At 39.1% G+C, this 14,332-nt stretch overlaps 1 protein-coding gene across 1 annotated transcript in view; it reads right to left on the minus strand.

Moving 5' to 3' along the window:
- PEX7 (peroxisomal biogenesis factor 7) overlaps window positions 1-14,332 on the minus strand; it is an 85,360-nt gene that overhangs the window by 17,972 nt on the left and 53,056 nt on the right. The window contains exon 9 of the mRNA XM_060114949.1: window positions 3,551-3,650. Coding sequence (XP_059970932.1) covers window positions 3,551-3,650 — 100 coding nt within the window. The remainder of the gene's footprint in view (window positions 1-3,550; window positions 3,651-14,332) is intronic.

Here is a 14,332-nt window from a genome sequence, read left to right on the forward strand (position 1 = left end):
TCTCTGCTGAAATCCCTCATTTGTTCACACGTATTGTTCACTTTTTCCACTATATCCCTTTTGTATAGCAGCTGTGTCTTCTTCCTATGCTTTGTCACAGGTAAAAGAGTCCTAGTGTCCCATCTCTCCTTAGAGGAAGGGGTCTGTCTCTCTTTGGATTTCAGGCTACTTGTTTTCCCTGTCACCTCAGCTCTCTGATGGGTTCACACAGTTCTGATTTTATAGTTTATCTGCCTTTTTTCTTATTTTTACAGTGAAAAGATTTTCATCTTTTTACATCTTAGGAAAAATCAGAACTTCTTCCATTCTATCTCTCTTTTTTTAAACAGCTTCAACCGAGGTATTGGGTTGGCCAAAAAGTTCATTCAGGTTTTTCAGAAACACCTTATGGAAAAACCCAAATGAACTTTTTGGCCAACCCAATATAAATTAAATACCATAAAGTTCACCCATTTTAAGTGTACAATTCAATGATTTTTAGTATCATTACACAGCTGTATAACTCTTACCACAATCCAGTTTTAGAACATTTCCATCACTCCCTAAAGACCCTTTGTGTTCATCTGCAGATAATTCCCATTCTCAGCTCCTTCCCCAAGTAACCACTAATCTCCTTTCTATCTTTATAGATTTGCATTTTCTGGACATTTTATATAAACAAAATTATACAATATGTAGTCTTTTGTATCTGGCTTCTTTCACTTAGCATAATACTTTGGAGATTCATCCATGTTGTAGCATTGGTATACCACATTTTGCTTATTCATTCACCAGTTGATGGACATTTGGATTACTTCTACTTTCTGGCTATGAACATTCACATACAAGTCTTTATGTGGACAAATATTTTCATTTCTTTTGAGTATATATCTAAGAGTGTAATTGCTGAGGTGTATGGTAAATTTACATTTAACTTTTTAAGAAACTGTCAAACTTTCCCTAAGTGATGGCAACATTTTATATTCCCACCAGCAGCATGCGTGATTTTCTCCTCCTTGAACTACTATTTTCTTTGAACTTCAAAGATACCATACTTTTATAGTTTTTCTTCTACCTCACTAGTCATTCCTTCTCAATCCCCTTTGCTGGAATTCTCTTCTTTCAGGCTTCTAGTTTTCTCTGAGCCTCTTCTTCCACATATTCTCTCCAGATAATTTCACTCCACCCTCAAACTTTTGAAGCCATTTATATGCTAAAAATTCCCATATTTGTGTCTCTAGCCCTAAACTCTTCCCTGAGGTGGACAGCCTCTATCAAACTGCCTATCTCCATTTGAATGTCTAACAGGAGACATTTGAAACACAACTCTTGATTGTTTCTATTTGAAGTTCCTTCCTCTTCCCCTATCTCACCTTGTTTTCCCGATCCAAATCCAAATTGATTCTTCTGTTTTTCTCATAGCCTATTTCCAATCCAGCAGCAAATCCTACAATCGCTATCTCCAAACTATTAAGTTGAACTATATAAAACATCCAGCAATTTATTCTGAATCTTTCCATCTCTACATCTCTTAGATTTTAAGTCACCATTGTCTTTTGCCTGATTACTCCAAGATACTCCAATATGACCTCCCCGCTTCCAATCATACCTATGGTCTATTCTCCCAAAACAGCCAGAATGATCTTTAAAAACACAAATCACTGGACAGCCACGTGCAAAAGAATGAAACTGGACCACTATCTTACACCATACACAAAAATTAACTCTAGGACTTCCCTGGTGGCACAGCGGTTAAGAATCCACCTGCCAATGCAGGGTACTCGAGTTCGATCCCTGGTCTGGGAAGATTCCACATGCCATGGAGCAACGAAGCCCGTGCACCACAACTATTGAGCTTGTACTCTAGAGGCCACGGGTCACAACTACTGAGCCCATGTGGCACAACTACTGAAGCCCGCATGCTCTAGGGCCTGCGTACTGCAATACTGAAGCCTGTGCACCTAGAGCCTGTGCTCCACAACAAGAGAAGCCACTGCAAAGAGAAGCCCATGCACCACAACAAAGTGTAGCCCCTACTCACCACAACTAGAGAAAGCCCGCGCACAGCAACAAAGACCCAACGCAGCCAAATAATAATAATACGCGTTGGTGAGGATGTGGAGAAAAGGGAACCTTTATACCCTGTTGGTGGGAATGCAAATTGGTGTAGCCACTACGGAAAAAAATATTGGAGATTCCTCAGAAAATTAAAAATAGAGCTACTATATGATCCAGGAATTACACTTCGAGGTACTTATCTGAAGAAAGTGAAAACACTAATTCGACATTTGGCTCTCTCCAAGACCTGGGTGAGGAACTGCCATGTGTCACAGAGGCACATGTGTTGCCTCAGGCCACAGTCTGGGGATCACAGAGATGGGTTAATAGAAATATATGAGAAGGAAGATATCTATTTAGGGTCATTTTTTGGGTATTGCCATATTTCAATAGGTACATTACAACTTTTTCAAACTGGGCTAGCAAACAGGTGCAATTATTTTATTAAAAAATCATCTATAATAAATGTTTTTCTCAGAAAAAGAACTAGAACATTTAAAGCACATTGTATACACATTAAAGATAATGCCATTTCACCCCTCACTATTTCAATTTGTTCTCTTCTTAGATGCTGTTAAGTCATTTTCAAACAATTATTCTGTTAATGAGAATATTCTGATGTCTAATGAAAACACTTTAAACTCAGAATTGTCTTGAACTCTTAAAATAAAAAGAAACCCATGTATTCACTTAAACTTAAGAATACAGTATTGAGAAATGTAATTTGCTTTTTGTCTAACTTCTAAAATTTATCATAAATGCATAACTTCTTAGTCATATTGTAGAATTTTCACATATTACTTTGTTCCATTGATATGTTGGTGTTTTCACATAGTCTGTATTATAAAGTATCTTATCACTCCACATAGTCCAGTGTTTCTGACCTGAGTTTACAATTTTCAAAACTGAAACTGCTTTTTTGAAAAACCTGAAGAATATTTAAAATCTAAAATATTGACTCTGAAGTCCTCAAGAGAAAAAAAGGGGGGAAATATGAACTTTCGTAATTAAAACAGTTGCCACTCTCCTCTACTTTGTTCTTCACGTAAAGCCCGTCTTCCAACGTGGGGTGTGGAGATGAGGGTGACAGTCCTGACAGGGAAATGACCTGCCCGTCATCTCAAAGGCTTAGCAGGACAGCTGAATCCAGGACCACACACTCTTGACTCCCACCAGCCTCTGGGGACAATCCTTCCTCATTCCATTCTTCTCTTGTTACCCACTGGAAGAGGTCTACGATGTTAAGCACAACACTTCTGGGGAAGTTTCCTTTTCCTCTCAGACAAGTCAATCTCTCAAAAGGAGAGAGGTACGCCAAGTTTCTGGATACCTCTTCTTCTCTAGTATTTCAAATGCTCAAGTTTATACAGCAAAAAAGATCAGGTTTATTAAGTAAATGTACTTTGCCCTGCCCTAAAGGCAAGACTCTTGTTCATAAAAGCAACACATGCCACACATAGAGCTATCTGTAAACTGTATGGGTAGAAAAAACATGAGGAGATCGATCCATTACCTGAGTAGGACTCTGAAGACTTAAATCTAAACCGCAAGTAAATTCTGTATGATGTTCCACTGTTTCAAGAAGAGGGTCAGGCTTTGAAAAGTTCCAGAATCTGTGAACATAAAGAAAAATAAATAATTTAAATATTAAAACTACAAAAAATTTTATCTAAGAAAAAATAGATATTTAACATAGCAGATTTCATCAAAACAGGTTCAATCAATTCATAAATGCAGAGCCCCACTACTAATGTACATTTAAAAATCTAATAAAGAAAAAAATGTGCTCTTTTCTACTGTATATAAAAAGACAAAAACCAAATGGAATTATTAATCAATCTACCCTTGCAAAAGTTTATTATATTCCCATTAGCATACTTTGTAGGATGGAAGCTTAACACGTTTTGGTTTTGTTTTTATATAGTACAAGGACATTTGAGATGAGAGACACTAGTTTTTTAGCAATTTCTAAAAGCATTCATGGCTGTAAAATAAGGATACTGGGGCCTCCCTGGTGGCGCAAGTGGTTGAGAGTCCGCCTGCCGATGCAGGGGATACGGGTTCGTGCCCCGGTCTGGGAGGATCCCATATGCCGCGGAGCGGCTGGGCCCGTGAGCCATGGCCGCTGAGCCTGCGCGTCCGGAGCCTGCGCGTCCGGAGCCTGTGCTCCGCAACGGGGGAGGCCACAACAGTGAGAGGCCCGCATACCGCAAAAAAAAAAAAAAAAAAAATAAGGATACTGGATTACATGAACTCTAACATTTTGTGTTTTTAAATACTACTTCATTTCTCAACAACTGACATGAAAAGATTGCAGGTTTAATTTACATTTCAACAGCAATTCAAAGTCTTTAAAAAAAAATCTGTTCTCTTATGAAAATCTCTGCAATTCTGAAACTACCTTTTTTCTGAGGCACGGCCTTTCTTATAGAGTCCATGTCAATGTAATTTCTAGCATAAAGAAAAACTGAAATATGTTTTCCTGGGCCAATATTAAGTATTCTATTGATCCTCTATAGACTGGGAGTGGTAATATTTATCATAATATATCTCTGATTTCTATAGTATGGAGAATAATTTGGCTCTGTTTTCAATGCACAAAATAGTACTTCATGTCTAAAGCTTTATTTGCTCATCATCTTTATTATTTGACTCTAAACACACCACAAAAATGGCATATTCAGAATCATAGAGACATATCCAATTCAGCTTCCCTAATGATCTACGACATGGAACACACTGAAGGTTTAGCAGATCTCTTTGAAAGAGAGTAAATACACAGGACCAACAGTCAGTTTGTTTAACCTGGTGGTATTATTTCCCTAATAAATATAGAGTCGGTCTCATTAAGTTTGAAAAGGATTGTTGCTATGGATAATCCACTGTTGGGTACCAGAGAGACAATGAATAAATAGCTCATTTATCAGATTGCTGAAATCTACACAATATTTAAAGAGAGTGATTTTACTTTTGAAAATTTTCCTGTCCAAACAAATGAGGGAACAGCCTGCAGTCTCTCTCAGAAATCATAATAGTGGTCTCCACTGTCTATGCATATTTGTTCCTTTGGATCTAGAGACAGAAATTGTACTGAAATCTAATGTTCCAGATTTTAAATAACCAAAAGTAAATATGTAATTGTGTAATTTCATTCCTGAAACATGGTTATTCACTGATTTGCATTATTTGAAACAATAATCAAATGATTTTGTGTATACCCAATTTGTTCTAAAAAATATTCAAAATGGTTTTAAAATATGAGTTTAACATGGCAAAAATATATAAGTTAAATGAAAAGTAAGGATAGTAAAGTAAATTCAAACTGCAATGAGACTGGTAAACAAAAATATATTCATGAAGTTGTATATACTTGACAGGGAGGACCTTGAAACGCTAAGCTTTCCATCAGCCAAAGAAGAAAGGGAGACACGATCAGGCCCTGAATTCATACTGTCCACATCCAAATTGCTCTTGGAAATCTCAGAAGGGAATTCATCCTTGGGAGTTCACAGAGAAGAAACCCTATGCTTAGGTAATGAAGAGCATCCTCAACATCTCTTAAGGAAACACAGAGATGTTGTTTCATGGGCTGTTACTCATGAGTCAATGGCATCACCCCAAAGGGTAGTTTAGCACAGTCCTTCTATGGGAAGTCAATTTAATCCAGGTATCAGCTCTCTGACTTCATTTGGGATTTAGATTTTATTTCCGTAGAATGGGTTACTCTTTAGACAAACCATAAAGCTTGGTTTCTTTTAGAATTTTTTAGGGATAATAAAAAGCAACAAGGATTCATTTATACCCTCCTGATAAGTTCCTAGAAAACAGTTTTTATTGTTATTTTAAGCCAGTTAAAGGATAAGGCTACACTGAGGACAGGAGAGGTGGGCCTCATGAAAATTAGGTTACCTAATAAGGAGACGTGTGAAAACCATCCAACTTTAGCTTGAATAAGTGTGATAGGGAAAGTCACACATGCAGGAGGGCTGAAATTCTACTCAAAAAGTCAATTTGAATTTGCGCTAATACATAGCTTGATGGGCAGTCACAGCCCCACCCAGTTCCACACCACAGATTCATACCACCCTAATTTTAACATAGGAAAAACTATCAAGTATTTATCTGCATTTTGCAAAAAAAACCTCATCAAACAAAATGCATGCTAAAACTCTAAGGTTAGTATTTGGTGAAGGGAGGGCTAGTCTAGTGAATGCTATAAAAGCGCTATTGGTTATGATACCATTTCAGAGCTCTGGTAGAAACTATGTAATATACAAAGTGTATATTATGCTGCAAAAATGATGGGAGGTTCATTCCCAGCAGAATAGCTGACTAGGTGCCTAGACCAACACTCTTACTAAAAAAAAACAAAAATCCTACATAATACAGAAAAACAAACACCACAAAAACTTCACAAAAGCATCAGTGAGGAACACTCAGGTAAAAACTATGTGAACGCTGAAACCCAGAGGAGGACGTGGAACAGGAATCCAGCTTTTGCCTCGGAGAGTGTGTGAAATAGGGAGAACCCGAGCTTCAATTTTCTTAACCTCAAAGGGAGGAGCCAGGAAAACCAGAAAAAGCAATATTAATATTAATAATTTTCAGTAAATTAAAATGTCTTATCAAAAAATATCAAGTTGAATACAGTAACTTGCATAAGCTAAATAAGTTGAGAAAACCAAAAGCTGAGCACTATGACTATAAACTATAATTTGTTTTTTCATCATAAATGGCCTTTTCAATAAATAAGAAAAGAAATGTATGTCTTTCTTTCCTCATTCCTACCCTCCAAGGGCAACCATTGTTAACAGTTTGACATGTACACTGCCGGAATTTTTTTATCTATCTCCATTCAAGCGCCAACAGGAAGGGGTGAACTGTAAGGAGGAGGCGAGCTTTCCTCCAGGTTTTCTCACGATTGCAATTAAGGGAGTGGGCAAGGTCTCTCTGCGCAATCTTCCTCTGGACTCTAGGGCCCCAAAAGTTCTATATATCCGAGAGCCTTCATGCACCTATCACACAAGTAAAATGGGCTCCTTTTAATATGGGAGAAGTCAGGCTACATATATCATTAAGTGGTCAAATAAGGCACATTATTTTTAAGTGAAATGTTTGTTTTGGTCCAGCACATATACTACTTGGTGCCTTTTTGTCTCTTTGCTGATGAAATCACTGACTATTTAAGCTCTCTCATGGGAAGTAAATATACTGGACAGGCCTCCAATGATTAAAAATATTACAGAACTGTAGGGACATTTTTCTTTTAAATTGGAGATGGAAAGAGAGAAAAATCCATCATAGTACAATGTCTTGGTTGAGTTCCTTTTTGCCTTCTGACTGCACAAGTCTTGAACAAAGCAAGCACGTAGCACTGTGTCAAATAAAACACCAAAATTATTTCAAAAATTAAGCTGAAATTACTTTTTACTTGATTAAAATGTAATTTGAAATCTCTATACCAATGCTTTTGAAATTAAGCTTACAGGTGAATTCAGCAGAGGGTTTAAAATATTTTTCCAAGTTCTTCCTTTTTCTTTCCTGTTTTCAACTTGAGTTAGTTATTAACTCTTTGTGAGTCTTTCCTAACTACAAGAAAAAGATGGGGAAATGTTTTGGCAACTTTTCAATGCTTTGCATGTACATTAATTTAAATTAGTTATTAATTAGTAATCAGATAGTAATTGTGAGGTTTTTGTTTTCACACTGCTCATAATTTAATTTTTTAGGGATCAGAAGGCATTTTAGGTCCTTTATTAGTAACTCATAGTCATCTAGTGCTTTTGAAATTTTAAGCAAATTGCACCATTGTAATTCCCTCTGTTTGCACTATTTGGGTCCAGCACTCTCTAGAGTGATGAGCAAAAATGTAACGACAGCTTCTTTTCTCATTATTTAATTACTTACTCATTCAACAATTTATAAGCCCTAGAATGTGTGAGGTATAAGCACCAGAAGCAAGAGAGACCTGGCTTCAGCCCTTCCACAGCTCACAGTCCAGTGGGGTAGACTGACATTCTTTTTTTTAATCACAAAAACACAAATGTAATTGCAACTGACAAATGCCCCAAAAGACAACGCAGAAAGATGTAAGAATGAACTCCCAAGGAAGTGACACTGAGCTGAAATCTGAAGGTTGAGGAGTTAGCCAGGTGGAAAGCAGAGAAAGCAGCTTGGATTTAAGGTGGTAACAGTGAAGATTAAGAAAGGTTCATGGATTGGAGATAATTTTAGGCAGAAGAATTAACAGGACAGAAGAAATCAAGAATGATTCCCATGTTTCTGGCTTCTACCATAATACTTACAACGCTTCCATGCATTTATTTATTTCTAGATCTATTTTCCTCTAATAGGCACTAAGCTCCTTGAATTCAGGGACAGTATCCTATTTGTATCCCTTACATGTATAAAAGTATCTGTCTGACACATGGACACCCAAAGAATGTTTCATGAATGGATGAATAAAAAAATTAAGTGAGGATATTAAGGACAAGATGGATAACTAAGGCCAACCTCACAAATAAGGTAACTTTTTTTTTGTTTTTTGCGGTACGCGGGCCTCTCCCGTTGCGGAGCACAGGCTCCGGACGCGCAGGCCCAGCGGCCATGGCTCACGGGCCTAGCCGCTCCGCAGCATGTGGGATCTTCCCGGACCGGGGCACGAACCCGTGTCCCCTGCATCGGCAGGCGGACTCTCAACCACTGTGCCACCAGGGAAGCCCAAGGTAACTTTTAAATCACCTTTTGATGTGGTTCCCAAATGATGGACCAAAAACTCCTTATACCAGACATTCAGAAAATACACATTCCCCAGCTTTGCTGAGGAATTTTTTCCTGAAAATTCCAATTGACTGGGTCTGAAAGGAATCCAGAAAGCTTTTCACAGGAAATGTTGATGCTCAACCAGCTAGGTTTGGGAATCACCATCCAAAGCAGTACTTCTCAAATTTAACTTATTTCAAGATACAGATCTGGTAAATTCCCATTAGAAACAGTAGTGATTTCAGGCAGAAGGTGAGGCCAATAGGGCAGTGGTTCTCAACCTTGACTATACTGGAATCAAATGAGAAACTTAAAAAAAATACTGACCTTGGGGCTTCCCTGGTGGCCCAGTGGTTGACAGTCCACCTGCCGACGCAGGGGACACGGGTTTGTGCCCCGGTCCGGGAAGATCCCACATGACGCGGAGCGGCTGGGCCCGTGAGCCATGGCCGCTGAGCCTGCGCGTCCGGAGCCTGTGCTCCGCAACGGGAGAGGCCGCAACAGTGAGAGGCCCGCATACCATAAAAAAAAAAAAAAAAAAACAACTGACCTGTGAGCACTATTCCTAGAAATCCTTATTTAATTGGCCTGGGGTACTTTGGGAGGTGCAAATATTCTCCAGGTGATTGTAATGTGCAGCCCAGGTTGAGAACGTCTGACCTCCGTGGGGGGCATTACCCATTAATTGAGAATCACTGATCTAGACCAGTGGCTCTCAAACTTAAGTTTGCATTAGAGTCACCTGGAGGGTTTGTTAAAACCAGATTCAGAAGTTCTGGAGTGTGGCTTGAGAATTTGCTTCAGAAACAAGTTCCCAGGTGAAGCTGATATTGCTGGTCTTAAGCCCACACTTTGAGAATCACTGATTGGTGGTAACAAATTACTGGGAAGAATTTATTAATAACCTGTTAGTGTATTAACAGCTGTTAGTTCCAGCTTACCAATAATAAAGAACAAAGATGATCCCAAACTGATTCCTTCACTTTACCCAATCCATCCTCAGCAACAAAGACTGACACAGTTTACAGAGTGCTTTCTCATTGTCTTGTACTGCTTTTGATCAGCACAAAAACTTTTCAAGGTAGACATACAGGGTATAATTATTCTCAATTCAGAGATGAGAATACGGTCAAAGAAATTAAGCAATTCCTGGTGACATAGCTAATTAACGGCAGCCCCAAGGCACGAGACACTACTGGCTTCAAGTCCAGTACATTCTACTGAAAGGTGCTCCCATTCCCTTTTTCTCTAGGCCTGGGCCATGCCAGGGAATCTGGAATATAGCTGGGAAGGATCTGGGACTCTTCAGGTGGTTTTGATTAACATCCTGAAAATTCAAATGAACTGGACCAAGTCAGGCTTCCCCCAAACTCCTCAAACTCCATAGAAAATTTCATAAACCAAAGCCCACACCAAGACTCCATTAGCCTGCCAATTTACATTCAAAACCAATACCCCAAGGAAATCATGAATTAGAATAAATCTGCATTCCCATGGCAAGAAGCATAGGAATTTTCCTTTCTCTCCTCTAATATTTTTGTATGTGCACTTACTGCATCCTCTCATCTACCTTGCTGTCTCTTCCTAACCTGGGTATCACTCAACTGATCAGCTCTTTTTGTAACCTCAGAGATTCCCATCCTTTTGAAGTCACAACCCCCTGAGTAGAACACATGAAAGCATGGCCTTATTATTTTATCATCTGTATCACTTTTTTTTTTTTTTTTTTTTCTTTTTGCGGTATGCGGGCCTCTCACTGTTGTGGCCTCTCCCGTTGCGGAGCACAGGCTCCGGACGCGCAGGCCCAGCGGCCATGGCTCACGGGCCCAGCCGCTCCGCGGCATATGGGATCCTCCCAGACCGGGGCACGAACCCATATCCCCTGCATCGGCAGGCGGACTCCCAACCACTGCGCCACCAGGGAGGCCCATCTGTATCACTTTTGGAGGGGATTAAAAGAATAGAAATTGTAGACTATCAAAACAATTTTTTAAAGAGGTAAACTTTCATTAATTAATTCAAAAATGCTTATTGAGTGCTAATGCTCATTTGAATGATTAGACTGGAAAGTTATTTGTGCTTTTTGTTTCTTTTTGGAACTGGTAATAACAAAAATAAAGTTTAAAACAGAAAAATATTAATTGCCTGCTAAATGAAGAATATATGATTAATTTTGAAGAATTACTTAACAATTTTCACAGATGACTTTTAGAACACTGAATTACACCTATCCAGAAACCATACCATATTTACAAACTTTCAGGGTTAAATATGATAAAATTCTAGACTTAAGCTTCTTTATCTAAATGAATTAATAATAATATTTCAATTAAGATTTTAATTAGATCAGTATTTTAGATGGGCTGACTCTACTTCATCACGATAAACATTAAGCCCAGGAACCATACGCCACAAGGCCTAGAGTACTTTGACAAATTAAAGAGAACCATTAGCTGATGGAAGGCTTGTTCTGGAAGTATTTATGGCTGCGATCCATAGGGATGCAGATGACTTTCTTTCTTTTTTTTTTTTTTTTTTAATGTTCCATTAGATCTTTTTTAAAAAATATAAATGTATTTATTTATTTATTTTGGGGTGTGTTGGGTCTTCGTTTCTGTGCGAGGGCTTTCTCTAGTTGCGGGGAGCGGGGGCTACTCTTCATCGCAGTGCGCGGGCCTCTCACTGTCGTGGCCTCTCGTTGCGGAGCACAGGCTCCAGATGCGCAGGCTCAGTAGTTGTGGCTCACGGGCCTAGTCGCTCCGCGGCATGTGGGATCTTCCCATACCAGGGCTCGAACCCATGTCCCCTGCATTGGCAGGCAGACTCCCAACCACTGCGCCACCAGGGAAGCCCCCAGATGACTTTCTGAAGAATGCCACACCTCAACAAGAGGAGATAAAGGAAAAAAGAAAAACTCACACTGGGTTTGTTTACTGCTTACTGGTACAAACTGAAGAACCATGAAATAATTTCCCAGTAAAGTTCCAAACAAATATCTGACTAAAAAAGAAACTAACTAAAAAAGAAATGGTAAGAACGCTATCTACGCGTGAAGCAGTATCAGTATCTCAGGGATAAGAATAGTCTATGTACATCTCAACTGTAACTGGTGCCAACATGTGAGTACCTGGAGCAGAAGGGCATTTCCCGGAAGTACACGATCCGACGAGGCTGCAGAAGAACCTCACTCCACACCTCAGTGCTCTAAAGAACATTCACCTCACAGCAGCCGCCTGCCTGTGCTCTGGTCATTGATTAGCTCTATCACCATGAAATACTTAATGTCTTCACCTCAGCAGCTAAGCATTTGTGAATAAACCCACTCGGGTTTATCAGGCCGGGAAATGTCTGTACAGATTACAAGGATCTCCTTTGTTGAACAACTCTCTCCTCAGAGGAGGATGGATACAGTGAAGGGGGTGGGGGGAAGAAGACAGACACGAATAAGGGTGGGATAGAGGAAAAGAGAGACAGGGCAGACCACGTAATTCTGTTTCTTTGCCGGTGATTGGACATGAAAGCTTAAGGGAAAAAAAGAAAAAAAAAAAAGAAAAATCAGTCTGCAGAAAGAGGAGGAATGATGAAGCAGGCATTTGGAGTAAAGCAGTTTCAGTACTTTCCTTAGGTTCTGCTACACTCCCAGCCTTGGACTCCGAGGGATCCCATATTTTGAGAAATATTCCCCTTTTCTGTTGAAGCTAGTTCAAGATGGTTACTGTTTTACACACACATGCGCGCGCACACACACACACGATCTAATAGTGAAGAAAGAAAAGGGACGATGCTGAATTTTGTTTAAGATGAAAACAGATTAATAATTGGTTTTTATTCTCCATATAGTTCGTTCTATTAGGTCAAATCTCTAAGAATTCAGTTTTAGAACATTTAGTATTCCCACATTCTATACTGGGGTTTCAGGACAGCCCTCACGGGTGAATTATTTATCCCTGAGTTCTCAGGGGACAGAGTAAACTACTAACAGCTGACAGGTAGTACCCCATTGATCTAAATAAAGAGACGGACTATGCATGCAAGTCACTAAGAGAGGAAAACACTGAGGTTCCCTGCTCTATAACTTTTTCTTAAAAACCATAATTGCACAGATTAGAGTCCATTACTTCTACAAGGTTCATGACAAAGAGCAGCCGCTTCCAGCTGCACCTCCTCAACCCTTCACCTCAGAGGCAATCACTATCAATTCGTTTAGCTGTTTCTTCTGATATTTTAGTCCATATTTTCTAAGGAATACGCACACAGAATTCACTGATTATTTTCATTTTCAGATTTTATCTTCTGACTTCCTACTATGGAAGATGAGGCAAAGCAACATTTACATTAGATGTTGTATAAATATATACAACAAAATCCACTCAGTTGCCTTTTGACACTGCACAACAGACTTTTAAAATTATAATGCAAATTAACTGACAAAATCCATAAATTTTCTGTTGGAACTAATTAGCACAATTCAGAGTTCAAAGCGGTGACTTCTACTGCATTAAGCTAAGGCTTAACATTCCTCACTCCTTTTATTTATTTATTTATTTTTTCGGTTTCCCAGAGTGGCCTTTTTTTTTTAAAACATCTTTATTGGAGTATAATTGCTTTAAAATGGTGTGTTAGTTTCTGCCGTATAACAAAGTGAATCAGCTATAGATATACATATATCCCCATATCCCCTCCCTCTTGCGTCTCCCTCTCACCCTCCCTATCCCGCCCCTCTAAGTGGTCACACAGCACCAAGCTGATCTCCCTGTGCTATGCAGCAGCTTCCCACTAGCTATCTATTTTACATTTGGTAGTGTATATATGTCCATGCCACTCTCTCACTGCATCCCAGCTTACCCTTCCCCCTCCCCATGTCCTCAAGTCCATTCTCTACAACTGCATCTTTATTCCTGTCCTGCCCCTAGGTTCTTCAGAACCATTTTTTTTTTTTAGATTCCATATATGTTGCCATGTTAGCATATGGTATTTGTTTTTCTCTTTCTGACTTACTTCACTCTGTACAACAGACTCTAGGTCCATCCACCTCATTACAAATAACTCAAATTCATTTCTTTTTATGGCTGAGTAATATTCCATTGTATATATGTGCCACAGCTTCTTTATCCATTCATCTGTCGATGGACACTTCGGTTGCTTCCATCTCCTGGCTATTGTAAATAGTGCCACAATGAACACTGTGGTACATGACTCTTTTTGAATTATGGTTTTGTCAGGGTATATGCCCAGTAGTGGGACTGCTGGGTCATATGGTAGTTCTGTTTTCAATTTTTTAAGGAACCTCCATACTGTTCTCCATAGTGGCTGTATCAATTTACATTCCCACTAACAGTGCAAGAGGGTTCCCTTTTCTCCACATCCTCTCCAGCATTTATTGTTTGTAGATTTTTTGATGATGGCCATTCTGACCAGCGTCCTCACTCCTTTTAGATCTATTTCTTCATGTGCTTGAATTAGGTTTTGAATTAGACATGGATTTGATGTGATTCTTAAAGAAAAATGTTAGTACTAAATAATTCTGAAAAAT

This window comes from Mesoplodon densirostris, chromosome 12 (genome assembly GCF_025265405.1).
Source record: "Mesoplodon densirostris isolate mMesDen1 chromosome 12, mMesDen1 primary haplotype, whole genome shotgun sequence".
Taxonomy (NCBI): Eukaryota; Metazoa; Chordata; class Mammalia; order Artiodactyla; family Ziphiidae; genus Mesoplodon; species Mesoplodon densirostris.